The sequence below is a fragment of the Caenorhabditis elegans genome, chromosome X (assembly GCF_000002985.6).
Source record: "Caenorhabditis elegans chromosome X".
NCBI classification, from domain to species: Eukaryota; Metazoa; Nematoda; class Chromadorea; order Rhabditida; family Rhabditidae; genus Caenorhabditis; species Caenorhabditis elegans.
The window spans coordinates 13,357,617-13,377,053 of NC_003284.9; the positions used below are offsets into that span (position 1 = coordinate 13,357,617).

Sequence of the window (19,437 nt, forward strand, 5' to 3'; positions counted from 1 at the left end):
CGCCACCAACTGTTCACAAAACTACTGCGCATAAATAACTAAACCTCCGTAGCAACTATATGTATTTGCATCATCATGACACAGTGCGGAAAACGTTGGTTGCCTGACGTTACGATGTCGTCAGTCTCGTCGAACTAAACGGACGCAGGGGTCTCTGTGTATTCTACATCCAAAACGCAAATTGTACTATGATCCACTGACATTAAAATCATCGAAACCATCAAAATCAGTGAAATCATTCCAGTCGTCGTCGTCGGCTGGTTGAGGGGTAATGGCTTCATCGTGACATGAAGACAGTCCTTGATGTGACAAAGGCAGTTATGATCGTAGTGATCTATTGACTAATCAAAACAGTTCTTGTGACGTCATTGACGACGTGTTCCAGGAAAAATATTTCATACGATGTTCAGATATGTTCAAATCTAAAACTGTTCGGGTCAGTCTTCAAGTTATTAAAACTTATTCTGATGATAATAGGTTCATACTATGAACTTCATAGTGACAAGAAAACCATTCTCACAGAATAATCATGTTAACTGGGACCTACATAAACTTAAACATATTTGAGAAGTATGCAGTTCTCTAGACTTTCGTTAATGTTGGGTTGGTTTTAGTGTCGACAATATTCTCACTGACGATTCTTTGTCTCTAATGTAAGGTCTAATGTAAAAGTATATATTCCAGTTGAATTACAGTACGGGTACTGTACATTATGGTCTGGGACCCATATTTACTGAGTTTTTCATACATTCTGGTGAAAATCTGTTTTAGGCATATTTTGCGTTCCCAAATTCCAAGTTTATCGAAAATTTCTACGCTTTTCAAATTTTTTTCTTGACTGCCAGGTGATCACTGAGATTTGCGTACAAAAAATGTTTAAAAGTCCAAGTCACCTTATCACATTTCAATTCTACAAGACACTACTCCACGTTATTTACACATGATTTATTTATAACCTCAATACATCTAAAAAGTGCTACTATTTGTTCAACTACAGTTGTTCGGAATGAACCCACGCTGCCAACACGTTGCGTTCAAAAACTGTTCAATGGTTCAATTCGCGTTTTCTCTCTTTCCTTTCCATTCACTTTCCTCACCACCCAAGGGGGAAGGAAGGTATACAATCGGTCGGGTGCACGTCCATATGACACGTGACGGAAACGATGAGGATGCGATTCACGTGCAATCAGCCTCTTTTCACAGCGCCTGCGCGTTGCACTTTTTCGCTTTTGGCAACATAAACGCTTTTGAAAACGCCTTTTTTTCGAGAGATCCGACGTTTTTGAGTGTGCTTTGTTTCCGTGATGTGCACAATCATCTTTCGTGAGTTTCTGATGCAATTCCAATGGGTATTTCCCCTCATCACGGACACGGCAAGGGGGCAAACGAGGAAGAGGGTCAGGGTACATGACGACCTCCCAAACAATATGTAGGCGGCTACGTGCTTCTAGTCTAGGAGCAAGATCTACCAAGGGTACAAGGAGCAGTGATAGGGTCTGTATGAATATGCAAAAAACGTTTGACACAGATTTTGAATATGAAAACCGACTATAAAACACAAAACACACAAAACATTTTTCGAAAATGAAAATCGTATTTTAATTTTGATGGAAATGTTAGGTCGACCAATAGCAGTCGACACATAGCATTTTTGTCACAATAATCCATGATTTCCTTAAAATAGCGCAATCAGTGTGACCTTTTGTAAGTAAACACTAAATATCTCAATCTCAGAAAAAGCCATCAAAATTAGTAACTGTTAAAAAAAGTAATCATAAATTAAAAATTGATTATATTAGATTTATGAAACATTAGGAGACGATTCAATGTCATTGCAAATCCTCAGATAATTTTATGAACACTCGATAATTTCATTTAATTGTTGATAACTTTGCTTAAGATGTCAAAAATAACAATGTAGCGTTTTTCAATAGTGAAATCATTATTGCACTATGACAAATTCCATATGGTCGAATCAATTTTAATGACACAATACAATAAATTGTCTTGGACTACTTCAAATCTCGAAAAGAATAAAATAATCTAAGACAACAGACGATTAAATTCTCCTAAACAATCCATTTTCTGAGCATATCTCTAGTCTTCTATGAACTACGAAATTTGCAGACTATTGATTTTCAGAAAAAAAAACTAATTATAAACAAGCGTATCTTTGCTTACATAAACATGGTGTGATTCAATTCGTTCAGTAACATACATACATCAGTTTTAGAAATAGAACAGTGACAGTTCTATTTTAAGAAAATTGCACTTGTTCACATGACATTGCAGCGCAACTTGAGCAACGTGACACGGTTTGTGTTGACCTGAAAACGACAAACTTGCAAATTGAATTGCTTCCTAATAAGATATGAATAACGGTCTTTCAATTGAAACACGCCGAAATAACCAACGGAATGTCCAATGATGCACTGTTCTAACAATATTGCACGTAACGGACCCTCTCCAATTCACGTGCTATTGTACCCACTTAATCGTTCTTTGACGTTGACACGTCAATGAAGAGAGTATACTCGCCTTTTTTCCTCGACCCTTAAAACCCACACAGCGTGTAATAAACGCGTTAGCTGCCATCACATTTCTAAAAATCTGCACGCAAATACCTTTGGAGCCCTCCCTTCCGGGGTACTGTATCAGAAGTAAATTGCAATGAAAACCTTTTTCGCCTGACAATTCAAAAAGTGCATCGATGATTTTTTCGAGAAAATGTGATTGAAAACAGCATACAATAAAATTGGCAACATTTTTCTTATGGGGAAAATTGAAAACTTGAGGAAGACAGTTCAGGAAGGGCACGATAAAAAATTGAAGTGATGCATAACTTTTGCGATGAACAGGGGGCCAAGCTTTGGCTTAACTCGGACGCAGCTTGAATTAAGTCTTTCCAAGTTTTTCACAAACCATGCCAGTTAGATAAAGTTGGGAAACAAATTGGGAAACAAATTCGTAATACTACATTTTAGATATCGACCACTATAACAAAAGAGTTCCAATTATATAAAGAATGTTATTTAATTTTTTACATTGCATGCTTACTCCAATCATACAAAACGAACACGAACACAATATCAAGGTTCGCCCTTTGCCCAGCCAAACCTATGACATTTTTCCTTCTCATTTAATGTACTTTCACCCGGTAAACTATGCTAGACATCAACCGTTATGACGATTACGAAGTCGCATAGTCTACTTGTTCCAGCATGGTTTATCAGCAAACACTGCACATTTTTGGTGTGACCATATTTTATCAATCACATTGTGCACTCTAGAGAGCGGAAATATTACGATGATTTGTGATTTAAGGTTTGAATTTAGGAATGCATTTCACTAGGTATTTTCAAAGAAAAGGGAACATTTTTCTCAATTTTTTGTAATCTTCACTCAATGGGCTACGGGTTCATGTTTAGATATAAACCACTAGTTTTTTGGAATTGTATGTTTAAAGTATTCTCCTAAAACAAAGACGACCAGTATATCCTAACTCATTTAATTGAAAGTTAATTTAGTAAATTATTAAGCTAATGGAAACTGGTAATGGTTTTGTTTCTCCAGAAAAAGCAAATAAGGATATATGTATTTATACCTTGAAAAGTAGAAACACATGAAAATGAAATAAGTTAGATAACTTAAATTGTTGAATATATACATAAATAAAATAATGTTACTTTTTCAATTTAGAGACCAATAGATCGTGCAGCATACTGATGGGTGGAATGCATTGGCGTCCCCAATGCAGATTTCATGTCAGCCAAACGCAACTTTTTCCAATCTGGGTTCGTTCCGAACGCTTGAGCAAGACGAGCAATTTGGACAAGTGATTCTGGAGAGATTCTGAGATGATCGATGGTCACAGAGCGGCCGTCGGAAGAGCACGGAGGAATGTCGCGGGCGGATAGCTGAAATCAGTTTGAAAATAATTTAATTGTTCATTCTACGATTAAAGATTGTCAGGGTAATATTCGAACGTTTTTGACACTCTGAAGCTATTACTTAAGTAGATTTTTCAGGGTAGATTTTTTTTATTAAATTAATTTTTAAAGCAACTAACCGGATTACTGTATCCACTGCTTCCAGTTCCAGACTGAAGGCTTCTGGCCAGCATTTGAAAGTCAGGATCGTTAAAGAGGGTCTGTGCACTTTGTTTTACTTCTAATGGCAAATTATTGAGGGTTGGTTGCTCCGGAACTGGAGCAGGTGCAGCTGTTGATGGAGAAGGATATTGTGAAAGTTGGGGCATCTGAAACGTTTAATTTTTTAATTTTAATTTAACATTCTTCTATTCTCAACAACTTATTTTCATCTCGAATAGTTCTCAGTCAAAAATGAAGCAAGAATTTGAGAATTCAAATACTTCCGTAGGATCACACTCTGCACCGGTTCACAAACAATGCTAAACTATACTAATTGTGAGTGCTGAATGTGTACATGCCTCTAGCAAGAACTATCTTATTATTTTTGTGTTTGTTAATAAAAATATATGCGAATTAAAAAGTAAAATAAAAATAAACTAAACCAACTATTTAAGAATAGGCTATATCTTAATTAACTCTTCTCGAATGCACAAAAATTAGGCACTACGTATTAAGTATAATTTTTTACAATTTGAATGTACAGTAATTTTTCTTGGCACTCACGGCTTGTTGAGGTCCGTATACATATCCGTGGTGAGCCGATAATTGAGGAACCGTCTGTGATGGCTTGATCTCCTGCTGAGCAGGATATTGCTGGGCGGTTTGAGTGTACTGCAAATCATAAAAACTGAAAATAGAAAACTGATATTCATACCTGTTGTTGATTACTTGTTGGGAAGGCCGCAACAAAAGCCAGGTATGAAACTGCTAAAACTGCGAACTTTAACATTGGTGCAATTTTACAGCCAGAAAAAAATTAATATTTGCTGGATATCGTTACTTCTGCGTAGCTAGAAGTCGACTTTGTTGTTCGTTGTGAAAAGTGCTCTGATCTTGCCAGGCGGTTGCCAACCTTTTATATTCGCGCCTGAATACTGGCAAACTTCCTGTTAAGACAAACAACCGCATTTGTTGATTGTTGTTCGGGAGCAAGTGGTCAGAGGCGCTTACCTGTCTTAAGTCGCTTAACAGAAAACAGAACAAGACGGATTTTGTTTGAGTCTGTCCCCTTCGTCTGCCGGTAGGAAACAGTGGTTTGTGGCAATTGAGCAAAAAGTTCAGGGTCTGTTCCTTTCATATTCCACCTGGTGAATGTAGTCTTATGTTGCAAACAATGAGTTTGATAAACGTCATTCTCAATCAGTCCGCAAAATTTCAATTACAATGGTCATTGTTTCACTTGATTATTTGGTTTTTTGATATTTAGCAAATCTCGAACATTCTTGCGATTTTTTATGCGGGACAGATTTAATAGCAAAAATTCAGTAAGCAAAGCAACTAGAAAAAATGAATTTTTGAGAAATAAAATAGAAAACTGAAAATGGATTGCACTAAATATGCATTGAAATTCATATTTTCAAGATGTTGTTGTCGACAATTTAAAAGAGATATGTTTAAATATTTTCAATGAGCATACTCTTCCAATGTTAATTTGCTGTATTATTCTACTGCGTTTCAAATTGTAAATTCACCAGAAGTGTATAACATTTGTCAAAACCAAAGCAGGTAAAATACATTGTACATAATCTGCAAATTTTGTTTTGAAATTGTCAACTACAATTTAAAAAAAACTGTTCATTTTTTTTTTGACACGACGTGAGAAACAATGTACTGGGACAACGAAAAATCTACCAAATATAATTAGACCGGTATTCGCATTAATATGTCGATGAGAAAAACAATTCTTTGAGAAATCGGGAACAGGAAAAGTATGTAGAACTCGTGAAGTGATGTAGTAACATTTACAGTTTTTAAAACATTGTTAAAGAGCATCTAACTAATATCTTTGGAAATGAAGGACAAAAGCATCTGAACCAGAAAATCTACCAGATTTTGAAAATACTACCAGGAGGTGTGGGAATTGAAAAAAAAACGGAGCTATAAAGTCAAAGGTGAAATATGAAAATGCAGTTTATTTAGCTGAGAACTTTGGAAGTTGGACGTTTGTGCATATTGGAGAAGATTCAGATAACTAACATCTTTTTTTGGCAGATGGTTCTCCTGCCTCGGTAGCATTACTGAAATTTATGATTTCTTTATTGATTAATGATAGAAAAGTTGAAAAAATTCTACGGGGCTACTTAAAAATAAAAATAAAAAACTTGTTTACTGGAAAAATACAAAAGGCATACTTTTTGTTTCAAAATCTTTTGAACCAAAATCATCACCAAAACGCGAAGAAAATTGAGAAAAAAGTGTGGGAAATTTTCACAAAGCTTTTGTTTCGAAAAGCTTCACAAATCACAGTTTTTTTGAAGGGACAAAAAATATATCAACATATTTTTCAAGTCTGACCCTTATTGAACTTGAATTAAACAATTTAAAAAACCCCACTTTTCTTTCTTCTCGTCATCTCTGTGTGTATTTTGATTTTGGTCCCGTTTTTTCATTGTTGGCGTCGCCAATTGTGTGGAGAGCCTGAAACTTGAATACTACGTATATGCGCATAATCTGAGGTTTTTGGAACATGATTTCAGAATACTAAGCTTGTCAAGAAGTGCGATTGTTTATACAGGTGTTGGGTTTGATTTTTGAGGTTGATATTCGAAATAGAGTGTTTAAATAAGTTATAGAATGGGGACAATCGATGATTAAAATCCTTTAACCCTGCGTTTGAGTACAATTTTTTTTCGAAACGGAGTCATGCCATGTGTGTTCTATTTTGTTTTTTTAGTAATTTCAACAAGATCACATTTCTACAAAATGGTCTTGCCACGCGCGCTCCTTAAAAGTTGATATTTTTATTTAATGGATACGTTTTTAATGTGTTTTGAAAAATGCAATTTTTAGAAATATGAACTTTGATTTTTTTAAACATGATTTTTCAGAAGTATACATACAAATTATTTTCAAAATGAATGCAAAGTGAGCGGTGCCACTGGTTTTCATAGAAAAACTATTACATACATAAAACGCTTAATTTACAGAATTTACAGTTCAACTGTCGATTTACGCATTTATGTTTTGACACAAATTTTTAAATCTGAAAATGAGACTCACATTGGTCCAGTATACGTCGGAGGGACTTTCAAGTCTGCAGGTGTGTCTAGATTCGATACAAACGGATCGATGTCCATTTCGATAACTGCCTTTTCGCCAAACATTATGCTGCGACGTTGAGAGCTATTCATGATGTGGTGCTCTCTTACTGAGGAAGCATGAAAAATGAGGATGAATATGTAGGGGCAGTTTCCGAAGGAGAAGAGCGGCGAAGGGGAAAAGTTGTTTCTTGAAAAGAAGTATGGATGAATGTATGCGAAATGTAAACGAAGAAAAGGCAAAAAAGGAGGGGGAGTAAAAAAGGAATGAAGCGAAAAAAAATGAAAAAAGGAAGAAGAAAAAGAGAGAAATGAAAAATTCATGTGCTGAACACAGACTGAGCGAAAGATTGAGTAGATCAACTTGGCTGGAAAATTGGTGAAAATTAAGCTGTCACTTGTAAATTGGAAAAAGGGGGCGGTAGTGAACAGACTTTTCAGCTGGGAACAATGTCTTTGGTTTAGAATATTTTGTTTAGTGTTCAACATATTTAGTTTGTGTCTATCAAAACTAAGTAAAATTAGAGATCATCACTGTTGTCAGGATTACTGTAGACTGACTTAAAACTTTTATAACCTTCTTTTCTGAAATATTTAAACGAAATTTTCAGCGTTCTTCCTATAGGTTTTGTCAATTGAAAAACAACAGCCAGCATATCCTGTTTTCTAAATTGGGAAATGTTTTTTGGCTTGCTGTCTTTTTGTGATGTCAAAAAAATTTAATTTTGCACATCTTTAGGAAAATTAGATTTTTGCACTTTTTGGAAAGGTTTCAGATTCAGTAAGTAGACGTTTCTAACTAACAGCTTATTGTCTAAAAATGTAAATATTATAAATTAAGTACGTTTTTTTTTATTGAGCTACGTTACAGTTTTAAATGACGATACCCCATCTTCAACTACTGCTTTACAAGGGAACTCTTGTGAGCAATTGGTTTTGCTAAGAGCACTCAAGTTTTATTACTTTTGGTTAATAGTTCCTTTGACAAAAAGTGTGTTTTTTTTTCAAAAGCAATACCAACTTTTTAATAAATGGTATTCGAAAAACAAAAAAAAACTCTGCTGGTCCACATTTAAGAAACAAATGCTAACCCCTATTAAGAAAAGTATTTTTCTAGAAAATGTCTAACCACTCTGTTTTTTGCATAACCTCATAGGACAATACGCGAGAGATAAGAGAAACAGAGAGGAAAAGCCTAGCTCATCACAATTGCAGTTCCACGTGAAACCCTGGGACCCTTGAAAATCATAGATCGGAAGCCTTTACTGCCCAGTTCCTCGTTACAACTTGAAAACAACTGTGATAATCGGGGCTAGGCAAACGAGAGAAAAAGCAATACACAAACAAAACTTCTGTTTTTCTTCTTCTTCTCATTTGTTCTCTCTTTTTAATGTGCCTGCTGAATTTATGTAGAATATCATTAGCAATGCAGAGAAAACTTATTGAAAAATGAATGCCAAACAACTCAGCGTATGATTAATAGTGATGTTGTAATATTCTGATGTTCGTTGACTAACGAGCTAATACGACTGATCATAAGATTAGATGAGACAATCTTACAATGTTTAATAAAATGAAATGCTCATGTCTAGAAAGTGACATTTACATTGATTTAAAAAAAACGATTTTCAGTTGATTCTAACACACATATCTAGAATGTAATCTACGATGAAAACCGATACCAAATATCCTAAATGAAACACTTCGAAATTTTTAGTCAAAAAATTGGCAAATTGTCAATTCTCAAAATATTTGGATTTTTAAAGAAACCCTGGACACTGTTGCAAAATTATAACAGTACAGTGATTTGATAAAACAAAATTTTAAAATTAAACAAATTAAAACATAAAACACAAATAATTTTGTGGATGACGTTTGAGCATTTCAAATAACAAAAAAATTGGCTCTTAAATTAAATTATAATGATTTAAAAATTTACTTTTCAATTTTCTGTTTCCATATTATCAATTTACGCTGGAAGATTTCTTTAAATATCTAATCGAAAATTTGGGAGTTTGAAAATAATCCGTATTATCTAACATAAGAAAGAAAAAAACGAAAATATCAAATGAGCACACTCACTAGTAAGTTGAAAGAAAATTGAAAAAAGGGAGAAAATAACAACAAAAAAGTAATTGAATAGTGACCAAAAAACAAAAGTGTGAAGTTACCAGACAAAATTCTGTGAAACAGAAATGAATGTAATAAAACAAATGAGGGGCGAGGAACGAACACATAAAGAAACTAGACTAACCGAAAATAAAGAAACTAGACTAACCGAAAATCGATAATACCAATCATTTTTACTCACGTGTCGACGTCACCAACATTTTGTCACGTTTCGCAACAATCGACCTTGCTACAGTGTTTTCGCAGCGAAGCTCGGTCAACAAACATTTCGAAAACCAATGCGTGAAGAGAAGTCGGCCAGAAATAGAAACGTATACAAAAAAGGCGAAACAGCTTTCAAATAAAACAATATTTTGAATACAAAATTGCGAAGAACTGAAACTGAGAAATTGTACTTGCATACTGTACTCTAAATTTTTTGTAAATAATGTTTTTTTTGCCAAGTAATGATACTTTGCAATCTTTGAAATAAAATCAATACAACACTAAAATTCATATCCACGTATTCAATAAAACAGATTTTTTTCAAAATGAAAAAGTATAATACTTTTGGCATATGTAATGCTAGTTACTATGCAAATCCGGAAAAAAGTTACTGTAAAGGTCGCGCCATATTAAACTCAACATCAGATTTGAGAGCAGAGCAGAACTCGAGGAGGTATAATGTTTTCGAACATGAACAGCATAAAAAGAGCAATATCGGAGTGGTTTTTCGACGACGAAGGATGCTGACGGTGACGAGAAAACGAGAGGGGAGGAAGTATTACCCAGCGACAAATAACGGAACGTATCAGAGAGAACGGATACATACAGAACAAAGCGAATGCTAAATTGTTAAGGATTTGTCAGCGAGATTTGGATTTTGGGTAGAAAGCTGAATAAGCTGTGTTAAAGTGAGGGATCAGGAAACTTTAGGATTCTAAAAATTTTCTGTAAATCATTTTTCATTTAATAATTCAAAAATACCTGAACTTAAATTTAGTGAAAAACAGCTAATCATTTCACTTACCGAAACGTTGTTTTTTTTTGTTTTCGCTCATAAGAAGGTATTTATTGGAGACAAAATTAAATATTATTTGGTTAAGAATGTTACTTTAAAAATAAAAAAGTAAATGCATCACAACAAAATCCTGTTCTGACGAGTTCATGAAGATCATAATTATCGAAACCAAAACCAACAAAGTGACCCAAGAAAAAAGACCGAAAAACGCACCGCCACAACAGCACTCATCGAGCAATGAGCGACGATATGACAATTAAAAAGAGCCGCCGCGTTTATTCATAACGATGAGAAGATGACTGCGAAAATATGGAGAAAAGGGTGGAAAAAAGCGAGAAGAACGTGGTGAGGTGAGTTTGGAAGGAAAAGGGGAAAGAACGAAGGACAGGCGGCTGCTTGTATTTGTATTCTAATCGAAGTGCTTGCTGGTTTTGGTTTCGATCGAAGTTGAAAAGTGAGACAAGAGAAATAGGGAATAAGAAGATGAAAAGTTGTAGAAAGGGAAGGAGGCGAACAAAAACTATCTATCAATAAGATTGGGTGACTGGGTTGATAATGATACCGAAAATACCCAGTTAGTTACACATTTGGTTCTCGCCACGAGATATGTGACCGTTATCAGTTGGAGTATACCCAGAAGTGTCAATGTTTGTTTGAAACACTGGAGTTCAAATTTTGATGAAAACCTTTTTATAAAACTATGATGTGGATACTGAAAACAACTGTCCCAACTTACATTGAAAACTTGACTTTGAAATAAGTTATGAAAATCGATGACATGGCGCTGCAAATGCTAAGCAACAACGATAATTCTGTATCAATTTGATAGTAAAATTTCTCGCTTTTTTCGAAGTGCTCCAATGTTAGAAAAAATAATAATTTTGCCCAACTTGATCCGAAAATCCAAAAAATCCTTAAAAACCCTGAAAAATCATTCTTTGAAGCTTTATATCGATCAACACCTTTCCAGGCAACTACCGTACTTAGTCTCTTTATTTCTGCTCCACATCATTTCTAAGACTGAAAATCAAAATAGTATTAGAATAATTATTTACGTGATGACCAATATTTAAGCCATTAAAAACATTTTGTGGTTGCTACACAAATACCATTAAACTAAAAATGTTTCAAAAGACGAATATCAGAGGGAAACAAATTTTCTGCGTTTTTTACCGTCAACCAGGAAATTTTTATTCTTCAAATTTTTCAGAGAACTCATCATGATACTAGAAATTCAATGCCAATTTAAAATGAGTCGCCTTAGAAAATGAGCATTCCAATTGCTCGGGAAAGAGATAAAATGAAAAAGAAAGCAAGGAAGCGAAAAAAAAACCGAACGAGGCAGTTTTGTGGCTGCTACATCAACACACTTGCGCTCGACCGCACATACACAGAGACGCACATATTATTATCTCTTCGCTCTTGGAAGGTGGCACTTTTTGAAATATAGATTCTCGTGTCGGGCGACGATGAGGGGACAATGGTAGTAACCGGCGACAATGAGTAAACACAAGCTGAGGGAGGGAAATATTGGACATGAAAGTTCATTTATGGAGCGTGTTTTTGTGGGATTACATACTGAATGAAATGGATTGGTTGTGCAGCAAATTGAAAAACAAGGCTTAGTCTCAAAGAACACTAACTCTTGAACTAAGATAAAAAATTAGGGAAGCACCAGTTTGTTCGGTGCACAGAAAAACCCGCTTTTTCAAGATAATTTTGAATTTTATTTACGTGTTGACTGAAAGTTTTAGATGTGGGTATCAAAAGCCAAAGTTTATTATCCGACTATTAAAAACCTACTGGAAAATGTGCGCAGAAAAGTGATGAAAAGTGAAGTGAAACCTGAGATGTCTGGTTTGTTTTGATGAATTGAATTCAGAAGCAATTGATATTTAAACATTTTTATTTTTATAAACAAACCCGTTGTTGCTTGTGCATTAGATTGGGAAAGACCTCTACAAGTATCTGTTACACAATGTTAAAGAAACTACAAAACTAAATGACCCTTCAAAGTCAATTGTAGAAATTATAGGTAAAACATTGATTTTTTCCACAATTAGTTTTATTGAAAAATTATGCTCTTGTTCAAAAAATTAATGAGTTTCGTTCTCCCCAAAAATTGTTTTTTATTGAAACGTGAATTTTTCGAATTTGTTGTAGACAAAGCAATTTGATATTCCAATTAAAAAAAAACAAGTTGACGAAATAATATGTTCTACGATCTTATGCTTTTGAAACGACGACAGCAAGATAGGTGATATTTCACAAGTCAATAAACGTAACAATTTATTACTTATTTTCACACGCTAAACATTGAATAATATCAGCCATTGGAATATATCCCACTTAGCGAATACGCAAAGAAAAAGACACAGATCTTTATAGACGATGAAGTTTATGTATAATGTTATCAGTTAGCATGTTATTTGTGTTATATCTTCGAGGTTTTTGGAACAGGTGAAAATACTTGAAAATGAAACTTTAAACAATTTGAAACAAGCAAAACGTGAATACTAGAAAACCAATTGAAAGAAACTTTGCTGTGGAAAAAATATGAAAAAGCTAATAATTTTTGATATTTTCCTAGTAAAGTTTCCAATTATGACCAAACTACGAAATCACCAACACCAACACAGTATGAGGACATTGATCTACAATAAATGTAAATGCACTTATAAGGTCCAGGAAGCAGAAGTTTATTTATTGTACATTAGATAATTTAAACACAACAAAGTGCACAAACAATTAAACTTAACCCCCTTTGTATAAAATTGCAAAAAAAAAAAATCAAAAACGATACAAAAATTCACTAATCTGTTGATAATTCATTTCAAAAATCAATATGTTTTCGTAAACCGTTTTGCTCTCTTGTAACCGGAAATGAACTCGCCGAGTTTTTTTTTCATTCTTAAAAATTATGGAAAAATGTTCTCCTGTAACTATTCACCACTATTTCTGACTATTATTTTTGAAAGCTCAAATAAATTTTTAATTTCCTTTACTTTTATTGTTATTCTTATCAAAACCAGAATAATACGTCATTAATTTCTCTTTTAAAAGCATTAAATCAGGATAGAAAAAAGCAAAGGTAGAAAATTTTCCTGAAGGCCATTTAAAATTTGGTGAAAATAGACCGTATCACACTGTACTTACAAACAATTAAACTTTTGAAAATTTTAAGCAAAATATTATCCTGTAACTTGTTTCTCACTATTTTCTTTTGAACGCTCAGATAAGTCAATTTCCCTTACTCCGCAGTGCACAGCACTTGAAGAACGGATCGTCCTTTAATCCTATCCTTTTTTATTGTTATTCTTATCAAAGTCTGAATAATAGACCATTCTTTTCCGTTTTAAAAGCATCAAATCGAGATTTCGTCAAAAGTAGAAAATTTTCCTCAAGGCCATTTAAAAATTGGTGAAAATAGACCGTATCACACTTTACTGCAAGGCTAATAAACATACATAATACAATTTCTTAACGAGCTCAATCACTGGTGACCGTTTGTACTGTTCACAAAACATGTATTTTTAGTTTACATTCTTAATTTGAATTGTATGACTTTTGACTCGTTTAGTTCAAACATCCATAAAACCGATAAAATATCCATGAATAGTTTATTTGCTTACTTCATTTTTAGCCGGAGAAAAACAATGAAAAATTGTGGGTCATAAAAGGAAAAAAAACGATTAAAACTATTCAAATGTAAAAGTTACACAAAAACAAAAAGGAGGGAATGTAAAAGTTCACAGAGTAAATACAAAAAACATGTAAAGGTTTTCTTCTTGAATTCAGATGAAATTGTACAACGGTTTCAATATACCCCGAGCAAAATTGATTAATCATAATTGGAGCAATAACTAGAAAAAACCAATCAGCTGCAATCAAACCTGGCTAACAACTACTTTAGTTAAAGCAAAGAAAAAAGAAAAGCTGAAAAAAATTGAAAAGAAATGATATATATTCAGAGAGAATTATAAAAACTTAAGGAAAAAAAAAGAAAAACTGAAAAATAAAATATTAATAATTGAATTGAATGAGATTTAGAAAAATGATAAGAGTAAGTCATGAGATGGCTATGCGTTTCACACATCAAGAAGAGTCTCTTGTTCAGCTCCTGATCCGGTACTTGTTTGTCGATTATTGCCATTCGTTAACCTGAAACATAGATATTTGTCAGTTCAAGCTGGATTCTTAATAACTTTGAATCCATATCAAAATGAAAACTGCACAAACAGGGAAAGCATTAAAAATTTTAGCATTTTTCTATTTGGTCGGATTTTCGTGAAATAGAAATATTGAATATTTAATTTAATTTTTGCATTAACGTTGTTTAGTTTTCAAAATGCGTAAGCCCTGGTAGTTTGAAACGAGGATAAATTTTTTTAAAACCTAATTTTGCTAAAACCTGTCGCAGAAACCGGAATGTAGTTTTTATCGAATTTTTGTATATTTTGTTAGTGTGATTCGTTAAAAATGTTAATCTTGGAACATTTAAAGGTGGAGTAGCGCCAGTGGGTATTTTGTCTAAATACACTTATGTTATTCCAAAATGACCGAATATCATAAAAACATTCAAAAAAATCCTAGATTTTTCATAATTTCTGGTCAAAGCTTTGGCAAAATGCCGAAACTATGAGAAGTATAAGCTTTTGAGGAAATCCCAATTAATGTCGCATATTCCGACCCCACTACAGTTCATTAATTATGGTATTCGGTCATTTCAACGACAAAATAACTGATTAAATTTGAGGTGCTAGCAAAAACTAAGCCATTATTTCCCAAATTTTGTACCAACGAAACCAAAACAGTTTTAGGTGGCTTTTCTCGGATTTTATTTTTTGTATAACGCTTTGAGCACAAAATTTTTTTTTATCCAGCCGAATTTACTAAAAATAATGAAAAATTTCAAAAATTCCAAGTTTGTGAAAAATAATTGAAAATTGTAATTTTTATAATATAAATTATTTTTAAATTTGCATTAGTTCAGAGGCAGTCCGAGTAAACTTACTCCGTCGGTTTTCCACTTTCAATTGAATCTTTGTCGCCGGTGTTCCTCTTATTCATTTCGTAGCTGAACATGAAGCCAAAGAACCCAGAGGCCAGAGCAAAAATACCCGAAATGAAAAACACCACGGTGTAGCCTCCCGTTGCTTCACGAACAAGAGCTGAAAATATATTTTTACTGCTTGTTTCACATCAAAATCTAATTTATTACCAAAAATTGGGGGTCCGATCAAAGATGCAACTCCTTCAATCATAGCAATCAGGGAGTATGCAACTTGGAAGAGGTTCACATCCTCAAAACATATTGTAACAAGAATTGACTGCAGAACATAATTACTGGTGATAGTCACTCCAAAGCATACTCCCACAATCACTAGCTCAACGAGTGAGTTGATTCTTGTCGAGAACATGATAGTAATCCCAACTCCAACCATTGAACTGGCGTAGATCGTGGTAATGTGCTTCCTTGTCCAGTCGGCAAGTGTTCCGAAGAGAAGGACACTGATGAAGTTGCTGATACCGATCGAATAGTAAATGTAGTTGGCTTCGGATTCCTCCATTTTTAGTGTGTCAATCGAATATTCATAAAAACAGACGTATGGCACATCCAGAATGAAGTACAAGCATAGCACAGAAAGTGCAAGACTAAAATTTTAGATTAAAATTTTACGTTTGTGAAAATAATTTTTGAGTTTCAAAGTCTCAAAAAAGCAAAATAATTGAAACACTTACTAAATGTAAGCTCTGCAATGAATGACTTCTTGATAAATTGGCTTCTCTGTTTCCAACCATTTTTTGTAGAAGCCTTGAATCGGCTTTCCAATCATACTCTTCCTATTCTTCCTTGCGACAAGCATTGGTGCGGATGGTATTTTTCCCATGGCAATCAAGTTGGTGGCGTGACGAGATTGAATTGCATTGCTGGCAATCACTCTTCCTCCGAACATATTGGACGTTCCAGCTGCAACAGAGTTTCGGTTCATTCGAGCAGAATTCGGCACAGAGGACGTGGCGCGGAATGCAACGTTTTCCAAATTTTTGTTGATAAGTTTGGTGGTTGGCTCGTCCAGGTTCTTTTCAGAAAGTTCAGAACTGGAGCTGTCACCATCGTTGCTCATCTCGGAGTCGTCAGAGCTGGATTCGTCATCGCTTTCGGATTCAGTGGAACTTTGGAAGAGGTTAATGTGGAATGCTTCGTCTTCCAATTCATTAATCTGATCGACACTCATGGAAACTTTACTGATCACTCTGCGGCGTTGGGCTCGGACTGTAGTACATGGAGAGTTGGCGAGCTGAAATTTCAAATACATTGTATTTTCAGAATTTTTGCTTTATAATTTTGGTTGATTATTTTTTGGTTTATCATACTCAAAAAAGGAATGTTTTTTTTCCGTGATTTCAGCACCTTCCACACAATATTATTATTACGCGGGCAGTGGGAAAATTATCAAAACCTAATTCTATGATACTAAAACTAATGAAAATTGAAAAAAAGTCACAAAAATGTTTGGAAATTTTTTTAAAACTTTTTCCAAAGTTAAACATAACACTGAAAACTTTTTTTTTGATCGACGGCTTTCAGAGATAATTCGTGAAAGCGGAGTTTTCATTGCTTTTCTTAATTCAAAAGTTTTCATATTAAGTAAATTTTAAGTCAATTTTACTTTTTTTTAGCCAGATAAGAAACATTTTGTAGAATTGTCCCACCTCGAGATCAAGATGTTCCAAGTTTGCCAAATTGGTATTCAACATAGAGTACTCGGGAATTGACGACATTTGGTGTTTGTTGTCGAACAGAGCAACGGACTTTGATCGAGTTGGTTTATCGGACTTTCTCTCAGCTTTCGCGGCATCGCATATTGATTGAATACTTCCCGAATGGTTATTCAAGATGTTTAGGTTGGGTAAAGAGATCGCGTGTCGCATGAAAGCATCTGTCGGATTTGTGTTATTTTCTTTCTCATCGTCCATCTTGGCGATATATTTTTGAAACTTCCTCAATTTGAAATCGGTTTTGTCCGATTCCCATTCGACGTCCTTTATGAAGAATCCAATAACGGCGATCACAAAATACATGACGGCGAAGAAAATGAGGATAATCCGGATATCACTCACAAAACTGGCCAGGTAGATCATTGACTGAAAACAAATAAGATTGAGTTTATAAAAAAAGGGAAAATAACCCACCAAGTTCAGCAAAATCGGGTAGATAACAGTTCCGACACCGGTGCCAGAAACTGCAAATGACGTGGCGAGGCCTCTTCGTTTTTCAAAATAATACGTCACGATGACAATGGCGGCATTGTAGATGAAGCTCATCCCTGAAATTGGTACGTTGGATTTTTCACATTTCGATTTTTTCGTATATAACCTTTTATGAGATTAGTTGGAAAAAAAGAACTTAGAAATTTTAAACCAACTAAGAAATCCTATATATGCATACCTAACCTAGTTTAGTAGATATCAAATTTGGCGAAAACCTCAATTTTTACCGGTGGAAAAGCTGGTGGAGGCCATGTTCAGTTCTTCACCGCTCATTATTTCCGCAAAATTTTTACACTTTTTGAAATCTACGGTAAGACAGTTAGAATTAAGATTTTGAAAAATTGGTAACGGTTTAGCTTGCTAAATTTCCCACCAATGAAAGTCTCCAATTTTTTTTGTGTTTTTTTAAATTAATTTTTTTTCAAAAATTTTGAATTGCCAAATCGCAGACTCTCTTTGGGCAAGTGTAAAAATTGTCCAAAAATAGCTAGGCGAAAGGAAAATTTAAAGATAGGCTCAGCACCGCCGATTTGCGTTTCCCGTCAAATTTTCTTATACGTTATTGAATTTTTTGGTAGTTTTCTTTTCTTTTCTTACTAATGTGGTTGAGAGCTCCTGTTTAAAAAAAACCCACAAGAGAGGCCACATTTAATTAAACTATTACTACAAAAATTTATTGTTCATCTAAAAACTATCATTAGTTTTTTCAGTTAATGAAACTATGTTTATTCTCTTGAATCAAGGATCAGTCTCGATGACTCGATGAATGTTATCTACAAAGTTCAACAAACTGTTTTATAACTCACCAACACCGCATCCCAATCCAAACGAAATCATGAAGAAAAATATATGGGAACAGAACATTGCAATTATGCAAGAAACTGTGCAGATGCTTGCTCCAATAATAATTGACATTCGGCAGCCGAGGATATCCGAGACGATTCCAGCAACGGGAGACATGATGAGGGGGAGCGACAGGAACATTGAGGCGGTGATCATGCTCACGAACCGACCACACTGGAAGTGCTGAAAAGTTATTCAAATTAAACTATTTTCGTCTCAAAAATTGTTCACATACCTCCTGAATCTTGACAAAGACGATGCCAAAGCAGAAGCTGGCACCGTCGCACACCGCGTGCATGAGGAAGCTGGCGAGCACCACCAGCCATCCATATCCGCCATCCTTGTAGACCGGCCGCTCGGTCAATGACTCGACGGACTCTGCATCAGAGTCGTCCGAGCGGGCCGATACCGGGGCCGGAGCTTCAAAGCGAACACGAGGTTCGTCGGATGGGGAAAACGGCTGCTGAAAATTTAATTCAGTGTTAATGTTTTTTCGTCAGACTTTATTTTTACTTATTTTATCGACGGTGATTAGCCCCAAACTGATTTGCAAAAAAAGAAATATGTGATTGGTTTTTTTTAAACAATTGTTACTTGTTCACCACGACTTTATGCATATTTTCATGTGCTTATTAAGATTACCTGATTGTGCTCGACCCAGCAGCTGACGTCCTCCGCCTTCATTCGGGTTCGCATGCTTGGACGACGTCTTGCCGTCATTTCGGACTCTGACGGCGTTTCGAGGCGCTGAAAATTCGTTTTATTTTTCCTTTGCTCAGGTAGTCACAATTATTCAAGTCTCTTCCTAATTTTCAATGAAACTGTTATATATTCAGTCTGGCCTTTTTATTATCGAACTAACAGTTGAAGTTTGCCATCCAGTATGGATCAACCATATGAACGGGAGGTGGCGTGTAGCGTGATGATAACTTGATACTTCTGTAAGTTTTAACTGGTTTGAAATTGACCAGACAAGCAAAACAGAATTACGACAAATATA

At 34.7% G+C, this 19,437-nt stretch overlaps 4 protein-coding genes and 2 non-coding genes across 6 annotated transcripts; 1 reads left to right on the plus strand and 5 right to left on the minus strand.

Moving 5' to 3' along the window:
• Positions 1-1,396: 1,396 nt before the first annotated feature.
• C49F8.10 lies at positions 1,397-1,457 on the plus strand. The gene has a single exon (NR_072392.1). It is a non-coding gene; the product is annotated as an Unclassified non-coding RNA C49F8.10 (non-coding RNA).
• Positions 1,397-1,457, minus strand: C49F8.11. Its single transcript, NR_072393.1, has one exon. It is a non-coding gene; the product is annotated as an Unclassified non-coding RNA C49F8.11 (non-coding RNA).
• A 2,127-nt stretch (positions 1,458-3,584) lies between these two features.
• On the minus strand, positions 3,585-4,970 carry C49F8.15 (uncharacterized protein). Its single transcript, NM_001373554.4, has 4 exons — positions 4,807-4,970; positions 4,656-4,763; positions 4,070-4,258; positions 3,585-3,917 (listed from the first exon to the last, which is right to left on the minus strand). The coding sequence occupies exons 1-4, from the start codon at positions 4,879-4,881 to the stop codon at positions 3,696-3,698; spliced, it is 594 nt and encodes a 197-aa protein (NP_001360712.1). The 5' UTR covers positions 4,882-4,970; the 3' UTR covers positions 3,585-3,695.
• Positions 4,971-5,711: 741 nt separating this feature from the next.
• Positions 5,712-7,381, minus strand: C49F8.1 (Miff domain-containing protein). The gene is made up of 3 exons (NM_001373555.2): positions 7,152-7,381; positions 6,486-6,569; positions 5,712-6,169 (listed from the first exon to the last, which is right to left on the minus strand). The coding sequence occupies exons 1-3, from the start codon at positions 7,280-7,282 to the stop codon at positions 6,124-6,126; spliced, it is 261 nt and encodes an 86-aa protein (NP_001359568.1). The 5' UTR covers positions 7,283-7,381; the 3' UTR covers positions 5,712-6,123.
• Positions 7,382-13,925: 6,544 nt separating this feature from the next.
• On the minus strand, positions 13,926-19,376 carry gem-1 (MFS domain-containing protein). The gene is made up of 10 exons (NM_001392871.1): positions 19,300-19,376; positions 19,080-19,184; positions 18,673-18,900; positions 18,401-18,620; positions 17,517-17,650; positions 17,037-17,468; positions 16,062-16,621; positions 15,541-15,974; positions 15,334-15,490; positions 13,926-14,480 (listed from the first exon to the last, which is right to left on the minus strand). Exons 2-10 carry the CDS (start codon positions 19,155-19,157, stop codon positions 14,408-14,410), a joined length of 2,316 nt encoding a protein of 771 aa, NP_001379120.1. The 5' UTR covers positions 19,158-19,184; positions 19,300-19,376; the 3' UTR covers positions 13,926-14,407.
• C49F8.14 (uncharacterized protein) lies at positions 19,295-19,333 on the minus strand (the record flags this gene model as incomplete). The annotated part of the gene is made up of 1 exon (NM_001361822.1): positions 19,295-19,333. The coding sequence occupies one exon, from the start codon at positions 19,331-19,333 to the stop codon at positions 19,295-19,297; it is 39 nt and encodes a 12-aa protein (NP_001348800.1).
• Positions 19,377-19,437: the final 61 nt, after the last annotated feature.